The sequence below is a fragment of the Globicephala melas genome, chromosome 2, assembly GCF_963455315.2.
Source record: "Globicephala melas chromosome 2, mGloMel1.2, whole genome shotgun sequence".
In the NCBI taxonomy this organism is placed as follows: domain Eukaryota; kingdom Metazoa; phylum Chordata; class Mammalia; order Artiodactyla; family Delphinidae; genus Globicephala; species Globicephala melas.
Genome location: NC_083315.2, coordinates 69,203,187 through 69,217,697, shown reverse-complemented (window position 1 = coordinate 69,217,697; position 14,511 = coordinate 69,203,187). Strand labels below are relative to the sequence as shown.

Genomic DNA, 14,511 nt, shown 5'->3' with positions numbered 1-14,511 from the left:
GTAGAGGAAGCTGGCCCTGGTACAGGAATAAAGGACAGACCAACCACAACTTTTAATCAGTTTATTGACACAGTAACACAACACACTTGCCTCCCTGACACCCCCACCCCCTCACCCAGTCTAGACCTCTCCCCCTTCCTCCCCCCTTAGAACAAGCTGTTCAGTAAAAACAGAAAAGGGCAGGCCACTTCTACACCCTCAGTGCCACTGCCAAGCCCTGGGGAGCAGGGTCTCAGGCACTACTCAGAACCTGTCAGAGAGGGGCGCCGTTAGCACTAGACTTAGCCAGGCAGAGGCATCCCGTCCCTCGGAGCAGATTCTCCCACAACCCCCAGGCCCTGAGCTGCTCTTCCTCTTGCCCTCTGCTGTCTGTGACCCTAGGAAGGACATACCTTGGGCCTGCGGCCAAGAGCGAGAACTCCTGGCCGTAATTTGAGAATTGGAATTTGGCTAGTGTTTTTTAAGGCCCAGGCACCCCAAAAAAAGCCCTGGTGGTGGGTGTGAACTTCAATGCCCCTATTTTAAATGCACTGATAACATGAAACAGATTAAGCCAGCTTAACCAAATGCCAGAATAACACGAAGCTGTAAAGGAGGGGTCAGACCTGCTTTCTCCAGGCCAGACACAAATGCACAGAGAGAAGCCCAGGTGCAGTGTCAAAAACAACTGAAGGACACTGCCTAGGGGCTGAAAAGCCTATACTCCGGAGTCCCCAGGGTGACAGGAAGCAAGGAAAGAAAATACACAGGTCTTAAAAACCAAAAAAGAAAGCCCAACAGCAGGGGAACCTCAGCCTGACAGTGCTGTCCACCAGCTCTCCAGGCCTTGCCCCTGGACCCAGACAGTCCCTCCCCCTCTAGGCAATGTCCTCCCCTAGGCTAGATAGAGCACATCACACAGCGCAGTTTAAAAAGCTTCTAATGCCAGTTCATAAACATCTTCATTTACTATTGGTGATTACATGTGAATAATATGTTTATACTGTTCTTTATGGAAAACAATTTCAATGAGTCAACTCTGAGAACACAACAGGCAACCCTCACCCTGAGCCCCTCAGCGTCCTTCCCTAGACAGCAAGAAGCTCCCTCCTCTGTCCCAGGGCTGCCTATCTTCCCCTCTTCCCTCACTGTGGCTCTTGGGCAAAGCATCCTCTATGACCATTAGTCCTCATCGGACAAGTTCTGGTCCAGGGGGTAAACCATGAACATCACATCTGGTCGAGAGGGGACACAGGGATGGCCTGGACGCACAATCTCAAAGCCCAAGAAGCTGAAGGTCTTCAGGAGTGGAGCTGCAGAGAAGAGTGTAAAAAAGGATTCTGGTAAGAAACAAGGGTAGGCTCAAATCAAGGGAAAACCCAGAACAAAGATGGAATAAGTAAGCACTAGGCCTTTCCTAAATTTGGACACTCTCAATCCCATGATCTCCCAGGGTTTGTATGTCAAACTCAGGAGCCCCACCTTACTAAGAGCCCCCTTTTCCCCTCCCCAGCCTGGGCAGTAGGTCTCAAGCTGCTCTGCCCCGTCACCTCTGTCTTCCCGGCCCTTCCTGAAGCAGATGAAGACGTAGTTCACTTTCATCTTCTCTTCAGCAAACTCTAGCAGTGCTAACAATCTGCAAGAAGCAAGGAAAACAACTCAGGCCCACCGCCCCCTCTAAACTTCGGCCTCACCCCTCTACACCCCACCCAAGGCTTTCCTGAGGCTTACAGCCAGCACTGTAAATAGGGAAGCTTCAGGAAGAGGGTTCCTATTTCAAGACCTCAGGAGCCCTGAGTTCAGAAAAAAATAAACCACAATCCCTAAGAAAAATGTCACTGAATTCTCTCTTCCTGGAATAAAGGTTCTTCATCTGAAATTAATACCAACCAACTTAACTAATGCAGTTCACAAGAAAGTATGGGACCTAGGAAGAGAACCCAGTTTCTCAGAGGTCCTCCAAAGTTGCCAAGTTTAATGGTGACCACCTGCTGCTGAGAGGGACTTTGGGCCCTAACACTTCCTAAGAGGATTTGCTCAAGAGGCTGGAGCCACTCAAGAGAACTCCATTCTCAGGACTGTTTCTTCCACAGCTGGGTGCTTGGAGGGCCTTGCCCAATCCGGTGAAATCCCACTGTATCTCTGAGCTCCTGGCCTTTGAACTGCACCATTATACGATGGCTCAAGGGGAATTTGATGTCCACTGGGGTGATTAAATGACAGGAATTTGGTTAATGTGATAATGATCTGCTTTCATTATAACAGGCCTGTTTTACTGGCTGAAACTAACCTGTTACAAAATGGTATCTGCTTGGGCAGCCGAGAGCTAGGGGGAAGGCTAGCCATCTGTTGTCTCTAGTAAGCATACGCCCTTCTCTAGAGCAGGCTTCCTGCCCTTCCCCAGCACTTGCTCCTTACCCTTCTTTGCTCCCATCAGCTAATAATCCATCTGGGATTTCTACAAACAGGCTCTGGCTGGACAGGACTGCATCCCAGGAAGAGACCTTCACCTCGGTGACCTCATACTGGAAGTGGACGATGTGAGGTTTTCCATCGTTCACAGGGAGGTCCTGGGTCACAGTGAGCTTCTCGTCCTGGGAGGAGATCAGGTCAGAGGACCAGGTCACTACTGCTTCTGGCCACATCAGAGGCTCCCTAACCTAGGTGGTGTAAGGAGTCCTCTTGGGCCAACCTCAGGGTAGCACGGGATAGAGGGCACGCTGAAGATGTAGAGCAGCATGCTGGCTAAATGGAGCCATCGGGCACTGAGACCACTTGGTGTCACAGCTAAAAGCCAGCATGATGGGAAGGGAATATTTACCAAGAATCCACCAGATGCCGAGTCCTGTACAAAGTACTTTCCCATTTTTCAATCACCACAACAAGCACTTGAGGTAGGCATCAGTATCCCCACTTTAAACGTAAGATACTGGGGGCCCAGAACAATTAAGCAACTGACTCAAGGCACCACAGTGAGTAAATGGCAGAGTTCAGATTCAAATCAGGTCTCCCTGACTAAAAGCCCACGCTTATCCCACCAACACCATGTTCTTTCCCTTCCTTCTCTGAAAGAGAAACGTTAGAAACAAATGAGGATGTTCATGAGGGCTTAGCTGGAGCACAGGTCAACCCAAGCTGGCTTCCAGGTGGCTGCAGAGTCCATGTTGTCTCCCCTGCCACAGTCTCAAGAGACCAGGACTCAGCTGCCCTGCTACCCTTCAATGCCAGTCTTAGAAGTTAAACCACTTCTGGCCTCACAGGAGATTAAAAGGCAGCAAAGGGCTAGCTGCCCCAGCCCAGATCACTCTCGGGACAGACTCCCAGGGTTCTCTATAGCTCCTGTGCTGTGCCCTATGCTGCCAGGGTGATGGATGACTGAGATGCAAGGTGCCCTCTGCTTACCACCCACCCCCGCCACTGCCCTGCCCCATGCCCCCCAGACTGGTAAGGGACAGAAGTCAGAATGCCCGAGAGTCGAGGCCAATGGGAAAACTCCTCCTGGCCCTTGGTACTCCTCAAGAGAAAACTGAGGAGCAGCACCAGGCGAGAGCTCTTGCATTCTTCCTCTCACTGTTCCCCCTCCCCCCCCCCTTTTTCTTCCGCCTCCCACTCAGGGCCCAGAACCAGCACTAAAGTGCTGACCTAAGCTGAGAAGATGGCAGGGTGTTTGCTTGGTGCTGATATCCTCCTGGTACTCCCCAAAAGCCTCATAGCAGCCTCAGTTGAAAAAGTCCTCCCCAGTCCCCCTACTGGCCTGGCCTAAGACTAAAGACTAAGGAGAGTGATCACTGCCCTTAAGCAGATGCTCAGCAGTGTCTGAGAAGCGCTGCTCCAAGCCTTCCACCCCACAGTCCTTACCTTATATATTAGAGCTGAGAGAGAAGGATCCCTGCCGCCCCCTCGCCCACCGGGGATCTTCGACAGTGGGTGAGGGGCATCAGGAGCACCACAGAGGCCCCGGAACAATGTGCCTGCAGCACTGGAGCTGGGGACAGTTACTCAAAGGCAAAATACTACTGCAAGAGATAAAGTGAGACAGTAAACACAAAGTCTTGAAGATTTAACTCAGCATCCTGCCCCACCCCTGCCCTGGCTCTCCCTAAACAAGTACTCCCTCAACAACTGCCCCAGTCCTTCCAGCTACAGCTCTCAGAACTACTACTCTCTCAAAGGGCAGGAACCCACCATCCTACAGAGGCACAGAGAGTCCCAGAAGGGCTCAGGGTCAAGGGGATAGGTCTGACCAAAGGAGCCCCTGTCAAACATCAAACAAATCTCTGTGGTACCGGCAGACCTTGGGAAGAACCAGATGCTGGCTTGCCTAGTAGGCCTAGAGGCCCAGACCCCCACCAGCCCCTTTCCTTACCCTAACAATGTCTCAACAACCTCTGTGGAAGAATCACAAAGCCTACACAATCACTTCGGGCTGGAGAGGCGTATGGGCCTCAGGAAGTCACATGGGCTGGATACGGAGTCCCTGAGGAACTCCCAAGGCCACTTTTCCAATGATGGCCTCCCTGATCTGAACAATGGAACTAAACAAGAAATCACTTACCCAAATCCCTCTAGGGTCAAGAACTGAATCAAATCCAGGGATTTGGCTCCCGGAGAGGAGATGCACTATAGTACAGAGTATTATGATGGCATCTTAGTCCCTGGTGTGCCACCAGACACAAGGTTGCCCTTCTTTGCTGGAATCTGACCTGGGCGTGGGAGTTCAGGTAATCCTGATGCGATTAGAATGGACACTCAACACGTATATATTGCCAGCATGGTGGTTGCTAGGAAGAAGTATACATGCCAGGACCTGAGTAAGGAAGCCAGTTATCAGATGGATCACAGAGGGTGAAAAGCTCCTAAAGGAGCTCCCTGTCACCTTCAGGTGTGTCCCCTTTACTGGCCACCAGGATTTTCAGGTGGACCAAACAGGGCTCCAAATCTACTCCACTCCTTCTTTGAATCCAATTTACTGGCTCTTTAGGCTGAGATGTAGCTCACTCCAGAGGCGAAGAGCAAGTGAAGCAAGGAAAGAGGAAAACTGCATTTAACACCATGACTCAGCAGCAAGGCCTGGCCCCAGCACACCAGCCTCAGGGCAGATGGAATGCAGTGGGTAACATATATGGGAGGGCGCTACAGTGGGGTGCTGGGGCCAGCTCACCTAATTGTGCACATCTCTTCCCAGCTATAGTTGCATTTAGTGATGGCATGTTGGTTAGCTTGAATCAGCCATAGGGGGAATATTTAAACCACAGAAAACAGCAAATGCTATAAATCAAGACCTTTTTTCCCTGAAAACCCTTTGTAAAATGTTGAGAGGCACCATTCTGCACACTGTCCTTTGCTTTATGTGGCATGGCGTGCCAGATTTGGATTTTTCGCTTAGGCTCAGAACAACAGAACTAAACTCACACCTAACGTGGCAATGGTACAGTAACCAGAGGCGCAGCCCACTGAGACCCTCCGTACTAAGAGACCTACATGAGCATTCCACCTGAGACAGGAAGTCCAAACCCATCACTGCTATAGCTCAGCTCCTCTGTTCTCTCAAGGACTTCAACCAGGGGCCTGAAATCACACTTGGAAATTTCACTTGGAGATGGAATTCCCAGGCAGTGTCAGTGGGCCCGGAGAAGCACCAGCACCTGGGGATTAACCATGTGCCCCGCCTTAGGCCTCCTCTGGAAAGCCTCAGGGCATCCCATCTCCCCTACTGGGCCTCGCCTCACCGACAGCTAGAGCATTAGGAGCATGAGAGAGGACTGTAATACAGACTGTTCTTAAGAACAGGACTTATTTTCTGCTGGGGGAAATGAGCTGTTAACCCCTTCCAAGGGGTGGGGTGGGAGGAACTGGGAGACTGGGATTGACACATACACATTATTGATACTATGTATAAAACAGACAACTGATGGGAACATACTGTATAACACAGGGAACTCTACCTAATGCACTCTGGTAACCTAAATGGGAGGGGAAGCCCAAAAGGGAGGGGATATGTGTATGGCTGATTCATTTTGTTGTGCACTGGAGGTTATTAACACAACATTGTAAAGCAACCATACTCCAATAAAAATTTTTAAAAAAAAAGAAGAAGAAGAAGAAGGGCTTTCCTGGTGGCGCAGTGGATAAGAATCCGCCTGCCAATGCAGGGGACACGGGTTCGATCCCTGGTCCGGGAACAGCGCACAGGCCACGGAGCATCTAAGCCTGTGCACCACAACTACTGAGCCTGCGCTCTAGAGCCCGCGAGCCACAACTACTGGAGCCTGCACACCTAGAGCCCGTGCTCCACAAGAGAAGCCACCGCAATGAGAAGCCCGAGCACCACAATGAAGAGTAGCCCCCGCTCACCGCAACTAGAGAAAGCCCACCTGCAGCAACGAAGACCCAACACAGCCAAAAATAAAGATTAAAAAATTTAAAAAAAAAATCCCCCCCTTCCAGTGTGCTAAGGGACAGAATAATAAGACTGTCCAGGCCAGAAAAAAAGGAAAACGAAAGTGGGAGTTTCCCCAAGTAAAGGCACCCACACACACCCCACATGGGACAGTTCCCTTCCCATTCCCTAGTGACCACCTTCTTCAGGCCTCTGTTGAGGTTGCTGCAGGAGCACCAGGAAGGCTGCGCTGCTGGAGAAAGCTGCCTTGCTTGTATTGGTCAGTGGAGCTACCCAAGGACTGGGCAAACCTCTGGGGTAGATAGATGAGATGTAGCCTTGTATACCAGGAGAATTGCATGGGTTCACAAAACAACCAGATCACCAAGGCCCTAGCAGTTCTAAAATTCTGGTGCTAACTCACTTCCAAAGAAATTACTCCTCAATGGTCTCTAGATGGGAGAGCTACATTCAACTCCTGAACTGCATTCCAACCACCATCTTGATTCTGAACTAATTTTCACTTGCAAATAGCAGAAGCAATGGGGCCAACCCACTGAAAAGATCAGAATGAGGTGGAGTTTTGTGGGTTGTTTTGATCCAGAATCCCCTTTGTCTTCCTAGAAATAATCCCTAGGGCCTGCCCGGCGTCTAGCACTAATCTATGAGGTCATGATATTTCTGATGTCATGATCTCACTCCTCCTTCAAATAAAAATGCAAGTAGTCTATCCCACGGTAACAAATTATTTACTTCCCCACTCACACAAGGATCCTGGAAGCTCTTTCCTCCCCCACAAAGTCTGCACAGAAAGCAAGTGTGTGTGTGTTTGTGTGCGTGTGTGTGAGAGAGTGGGGGGTGGAAGGGTGTTTCAGGTCCCCAACCTGGCATCCAGTTCCAGTTCCCCAAGAGAAACAGCTGGTGTTTGGGATAAGCTTAGTAGACAGTAGATCACAATCAATAGTTACTTTATTCATCCATCATAATAAATCTGTTTTTAGTTACTTGCTATGCGAATGGCAAATTGCTCTCTTTCAAAAAAACCTGGCTGTCATTTCTGACATGAAAAGGGAAGGGATATGGGTACATATGTGGTGGTTAAAGTAATTCAGGGGCATAAAATTGCCCAGCAACGGCCTTCTCGTATCAGCTTTAGTGTTCAAAATGGTATTGTGGCAAAATATGCCACCAACCTCAATAGGAATAGTGAATCCTGGAGGAACTTAAGCACAAGAGAAAGTGGCTTTTAAACACAAGTCTCCCTGTCACAAGATCCAAGTCAGGTTAGGTTTCATATTCAGTTCAGTCATGTTTCTACTGGCTCCAATGCCCAGCTTCTTCCATTCCTCCCTCATATCCTGTTCACTCCATTGCGGGGCAGGCATGGTTTAATCTCTACCACCAAAGGATGATTTAAGAAGCTCAGTCTGGAGGCTGAAAAGATCAGGCTGATTAAGGAGAATCAAATGTTATCAGACTGAACTCAAACATCCAGCTGGGCTGGCCTTGCTTCTGGAGAAGAAGAAAAAAAATACCATGCTGGAAATGAGGGTGTCAGGTATCCAAGTCAATTCGGAAGATAGATGGGAGATTAGAGCCGACGTGTTAGTGCCTTTTATTTTCTCAGTTGCTATCAGACATGCCCTTGGAAACACTCCTCAGGATACATATGAATGCTACCAACTTATCACATCCTGCTGCCTCTAATTTAAAGTGTTCTGTGAAACTGCTGTCTGAAATGTCCTTAGCAGGTTATAATTTCATACGCTGGCTACAGACAGGCAGCGTATGCCACAGATGTATTCCTGGGGAACGTTGCTGGTAAATCATATTTTTATAATTCAAATCCCATTTTTAAATCTCTAGGTGCTTACTATTTAAAGGAGGTAACCTAAAATCTCTTGAGAAAATAAAAGATCTCCTGTTAAAGAAGCACTTCCAGTTGACTTTATGTCAGTTTTGATTTTTATATTTAGTTTGCTCAAAGCAGAGTACAGCCTGCTACACAGAGCAGAGATTTAATATAAAAGTAATTCTGTGGCTAACTTCCATTCAGCTACATTCAACAAATACTTGAATTCATATTCTCCTTGACATACTTTTGATCATGTTTCACTTGAATAAGTGGCCTGAGCTCATTATTCAAGTCTACACCCTTTCTCTCTGGTTTCCATTACCTGTTAGAGGAGGATCAGGCAGCCTTAGTATTACCTACCTTGTGGTATCAAGTGAAAAGACATAAAAACCACATTCCCAAGCATTCTATATTCATTCCCCTCTTTCAACCTCTTCTGACCCATTCCTGTCTCAGCCCTCCCTCACAGAACACTTTCTAGGGTGCCCTGACTTCCCTCACACGGGCTGCTTTTACTCTGAGACTAGGAAGGTCTCTGATGACTAATCCCTACGCAGCAAAGAGGGACCAATCCAGGGCTGCCATTGCAATTAGCTAAAAAGAAACAGGAAGAAAGGTGGGAGGTGAATGGCCACCTTCAGTCTAGTGTGAGCATACAGGCTGATCTCCAGCTGCCAATTCCCCTTCCATATGAGAAGGGGGCCTTGGTCAGATGCCAGGCATAAGTCATTTCACTAGGGCTGTTTGGTGTGCCAAAGGGTGTCTACTTGCTAAGCACGATTATAAAATTATGATTGTAAAATTATAAAATGACATCACCACTCTGAATCACAGACTGAAAGCGAAATTGGGTTTTGGTTGATTTTCCACAAGAAACACACTTATGGTAGCAGCTAGATAGAATATCTGTGCCTCTGAGATTTGCTTATCTTGTTACACAGCTGATATTGGTAGATCTTCAGCTAAAGGTAGGCACAATCACATATGCTATCAGAGATGGGTAGATACCTAGGTGATCATGCTTTAAAATAGGACCTTGGGACTTCCCTGGTGGCGCAGTGGTTGAGAGTCTGCCTGCCAATGCAGGGGACACGGGTTCGATCCCTGGTCTGGGCGGATCCCACATGCCGCAAAGCAGCTATGCCCGTGCGTCACAACTACCGAGCCTGCGCTCTAGATCCCACGAGCCACAACCGCTGAGGCCCACGTGCCTGTAGTCCGCGCTCCGCAACGGGACAGGCCACCGCAATGAGAGGCCCGTGCACCGCAGTGAGGAGTGGCCCTCGCTCGCTGCAACTGGAGAGAGCCCGCATGCGGCGACGAGGACCCAACACAGCTATAAATAAATTAATTAAAAAATAAAATAAAATAGGACCTTAGTTTTTCATTTCTAGTACCTCAATCTAGTTTGTACAGTAAGCTCATCACCCAGTTCCAGCCTCTCTTCCCAGGACAGAATTACTTCATTGTTTATACAATATCAAAGACCTAGAAAATTTTCTTAAGGCTTATCTTATACAAAGCATTTTACTATGCTGCTGCTAACCAGAAACTACCTTGTTTTGTTCACTTCAAGTAACAAAATTCTTGCTCACCTACCTGGCCGTTTCTGGTCTATAGGTTTCAATTAGGCTTCACAGCCTTCCGAATCATGGCGCCAACTTGAATCAACACTGTGTATTGTTGTGTATCCCATTCAAAAAAGGGATGAATTACTCTTTTTTTTCCTAGAAATATACATACATAACATCCCTCTACCCCACTCCTCAGTCCCCTTTTTTTATATTTCTAAGCTGCTCTGGGGCTAAATTTGGATTTCCTGCCAGTGAGGAATTACTATTATTAGTCCACACAGCTTTCTGACGCATACCTCCAATTTGGGGGGATTCCTGACTATGCTAGGAGTGTCTCTCTCTATGGGATGGCCTTGAAGGCACATCAAAGGAAAATCTGTTCTCCCTACCACTCCACAACGACAAACCATAGTGCCAGTAAATAAGGAATAACCAAAACCAAATTCTTAGGGGGAGAGACAGAAATTCCATTACCCAGGGAACCATTCAGTGAAGATGCTCAGAGTAGCTATGATGTGCCATTGTACCCTGGCTTCCCCTCGCCCAGGAAAACCACCTGTGGAACCAAATACTTCTCCTCAAAGCCCATCAGACACAGACTAATTATTATTAAGGGTATCAAGCCAGAGCAAACTCTTCTCCACATACTGTACTGTCACAAGGTACTAAGCAAGCCCTAGACAGAGACTATCTTCCTGACCCTACAAATCCAGGGAGAGAAAAGGCATGAAGCTTGATTTACTTGGATTTAAACCTGTTGTTCAAAAACCATAATAAAAGTTCTGGTACTGTGTCTTCTTCCCTCCCCCACCATTAGTAATTTTGACATTTTGCAAGTACTAATCAGAACAAAACTGGAAAGGAAGACCCTTGTTTTCAAAACATACTGCAGGCTCCTCTGCAACTATTTCTTCCAGGAAACCAAGCTTCCACCTCTTGAGTATTTCACTGGAGCCAGGGAAGCTGGAAAGCCCATCCCCCACCGAATGGGCCCTAAACTCCCAGCCAGCTCACCCCTCTGTGGATACAAAACATCAAGAACACTGACTGGGAAGAACATCCGGCTCTTAATCGAAATCCTTAGTTAGGGCCCTACTAGGATTCCTTTTAGAAAGTTAGGTGCAGGCCAGAGGAGGCTCGGAAACATGCTATGGAAACAAGATTGCCATAACTCAAAGAAACCAGACACCCTGCACACCCCACCCCACCCCCAGGCCAAAGTGGAGGAGACTGATCCCAGGCCTTGCTCCTGCCCAGGCCCTGGCAGGTCAGCTGGCTCCTCCCTTCACCTGCCTTTCATACAGCCAAGCCCCTCAAATTACCAACACACTAAGCAGAAAGAAAAAAAAAAAAAAAAAAGCAAGGGCTCTGGAGACAAGCAAGCCTGTTTTGCCACTTAGGAATCTGGAAGGAATCTTCATAGTTAAGCGAACCCAACTCTCTCTTTTTCACATGTAAGCAAACTGGCAAGGCCAGAACTAGAATTCAGGTCTCACACTCAAAGTCGGTGAAAAGATCCTTACGTGTTGGTCCTAAGTGCTCAACTCTCAGGGCTCGGCCTGCAAATGACTTGGCACCTAGACCAGTTCAGTCTGGAGGACTCCAGAGAAGGCCTGCTGAGACCACACCACTTTCCAAACCCCACTGCAGAGACAAAAACATAAGACTAGAAAAGAAAAATCCTTCTCACACTGCCCTGGGATTTCCTGTAGGTTCCTCTGCTTCCCTCCACCCCTGCACTTCATCATGCCCTCCCTCATACCTGCACTCTATCCTCAGCACACCCAGCCTTCTTTACCACAAGTAACACCTTTTGCATCCAGTACTATCCAAGTATCTAGCCACCTCCACCTCCTCAGCTCCAGAGGGACTGGTTTAGAGAAGATGAAATAAGTGGGGACTGCAAAGGGGGATGGACATGGAGAGTCTTGGAAAAGGAAAAGAGAGCAGCAGAATACGGCTGCAGGTAAAGAGGGCTTGGGAGGTGGGGTTAACGGGTCAAACAGGACTATAACAAACCAGGAAATGAGCAGTGAATTTTCTTTCTGCATGTAAGGAAGAAACAGGTGTGGAAGAAACAGGTGTGGGAGCTAGATAAGAGTGTTAAGAAGTAAGAGAAGAAAATGGTTAATGGCTGAGAACAGAGTTACTTGAGGTAGGAGAACTGAAGAGGCTGTTGCAGGTATTTTGGGTATTTCTGGATCGTTCCTGGGAGAGAAAGACTAAGACAACACCCTTTTCCACAGAAAAAGGGCTGACACCCACTAAAGGAATATGATGGGAAGGGTCTTCTGGCAGGAAGGGAGGGGAGGCAGTGTTTCTCAACCCTGGTTGCCCATTAGAGAGAGCTTCGAAAATGTATACTGATAACCGGCCCTACCCTAGGCTAATTACACCAGATCTGTGAAGGGAGGCCCAGGTGATTGATTTTTCACATGTGTACCTAGGGTTGAGAAACAAGAAAAGCTGAGATACAAGAAAAGCTGAAAACCCAGCTGGAATATTTAAGAATGGTGCTGTTAAAGGAATGGGAAATGGCAAGTTAAAAACCATTTTTGTGAGAAGGGAGCCCAAGTTTGAGAGGAACCTTGAGTGGTACTTAGAGCTCTGTGTGAAGAAAAGCAATTAGGAGGGCTATCTTTGTAAGAGGAACCAAAACCCAGTTTTGGATAGGCCATGGCACAATTTAAGGAGGATTTTCAGGGAATGGATCTGCTTGCAAAACAATGTGGCCCAAGTGAGAGGCAGAGGCCATAAGGCCAAATCTGGAGACAAAGGGTCTGGTGTGGGGAACTAATGAGCTTCAGACTCATTTTGGAGGGAGCAGCAACAAGTCTTGGGAAACAACGAGGAAGAGAATTAGAACCCAAATTCCAAATAAAAGCCATTCTGATGTATAAGCAGCAGCTGGGGTTAAAAATTATGGGGAATCAGGAAATTAGGAAACAGTTTCACAGAAGAGTTTGGGGCAGAAATATGGGATATGTTGGAGGGAAAGATGCATGACGAGGACTGCCTCAGAGAAAACGAGGAGAGCTGGAGAGAGGAAAATTGAATCATGAATTCTGCCTAGTTTGGGCAGCGGGGAAGTATATATGAAGCAAGTTTAGAAAACTACTGGTGCTTAGTTTCAGAAAGATGTGCAGCTTTTCTCTCCAATTAATGGGGGAAAGCTGGGGTCAGGTTTTGAGGAAGGACACTTGCAAAGGCCCGGTAAGCCGAGTATGGGGACTAATTTGAAAGCACTGGAGGTTCAGGGAAAGAGGGTAGGTCTTCAACAGAAGCAGAGTGGGCTGAACTCTGTGATCTAATAGTCTAGAGATGGGGCTCAGTTAAGATGGGAGGAGTAGAGTATAGATGAGAGAAAGTGTTTAAAGGGGTAGGAATGTTTAGAAGTACGTTGGGGGGAACATCATGGAGGGCAGGAATCAAGCCCAAAGTGAGAAATAAAAAGGATGATGTTGGCAGACCGGGAAAATGGGGCCTAATTGGGAAAGGGGTGCCGGGGGTGGGGGAACGGGAGGGAAAAGATGAAGCTGGAGTGAGGGACCAAGGGGAGCACTAAGCGTCACGGCAAAGACTATTAGGCCTGACTGGGGGGGGGGGGCGAGGGTGACAGGTGGGGGTAATGGGTCCAATTGAGAACTGAAGGACGGAGTCTGACCTGGGGCGGGGGGGGGGAAGTGATAAAAGAAGCTTCTGGTTGGAAGGTGCAGTTTAAATTAGAGGAGGGATTCAAAGGGAAGAATTTTAAGTGACTTAAACGAGCAGGAAGAAAGATTCGGGGAAGACGAGAAACAATTTGGGGAATCTGGATGAGAGCGAAAGCACAGTTTCGGGAAGGGGCCACCGTTCGGCGGGGCTGAAAGGAACTGGGGACTGGATTGGAAGACTGGGTCCCGGTCTTTGGGGGCTTCACCGGGCTGCACGCTCGGACGAGGGGGATGGGCCAGGCTGGAGGAAGGGGCGCTAAAGGACGGAGGGAGGCCCAGCTGCGGGGCTGCGGCTCGGACTGGGGTGGCTGAAGTAGGGAAGGGACCCAGTGGGGGCCGGATGGGGCCCCTTAGGAGGGGCGAGAACCGGCTGGGGGATGGGGAGGAGGCCCTCTGGAGCAGAGGAGGGGAGGATGGGGGCGGGGAGCCTAAACCGGGCCGTTACCTGTCCTGGGTGTTTATCATCCTCGGCGGCTCTGCTCAGGGTGGGAAGAGGCGGCGCAGGGAGTGGGTAGGTGGATGAGTGGGCGGGTGTGGGGTCGCGCGCGCACGCGGGGCCGAGCTCTGCGGGCTAAGTCCCTGTCAGGCAGCGGGCCCAGAGCCCTCCTCCTGCCTCAGCGAGCGCCTGCCTCCAACTGACCCTCCCCGGCCGCCGCCGACGCCGCTGCAACCGCCCCGCCCCCGAGTGCCTTATCTGCATAGCCCCACCCCAGCGCCGCGCGGTGTCCTGGGAAACTGGGGCCCACAACAAAGGGCAAAGCACCGCCCCACCGCCGCGCAGGCGCACCAGGGGCGGTAGGGGCCAGGGGCGGTAGGGGCGGTAGGGGCGGTAGGGGCGAGGGGCCGTAGGGGACGGGGCCGGGCGGAGGTCCAGATGAAAAGCGGCATGTGGGGGTGGTCGTGGTCGTGGCCCTGGTGGTGTCGTGGCCGTGGCGGCAGCCTAGCGGCCCGAACGATGCGTTGACTTTCAGGTACCGTTTACTAAGCATTGACCTGACAGTCCTGGTCTCT

The 14,511-nt window shown here is 49.3% G+C and overlaps 1 protein-coding gene across 1 annotated transcript; it reads right to left on the bottom strand.

The window, feature by feature from the left end:
• Positions 1–136: 136 nt before the first annotated feature.
• Positions 137–14,163, bottom strand: OAZ2 (ornithine decarboxylase antizyme 2). The gene is given in 6 exon segments (XM_030878996.2): positions 137–1,292; positions 1,530–1,615; positions 2,398–2,573; positions 3,838–3,918; positions 3,920–3,995; positions 13,946–14,163. Coding segments are annotated over 6 exon segments (570 nt in total). The 5' UTR covers positions 13,966–14,163; the 3' UTR covers positions 137–1,161.
• Between the last annotated feature and the right edge of the window lie 348 nt (positions 14,164–14,511).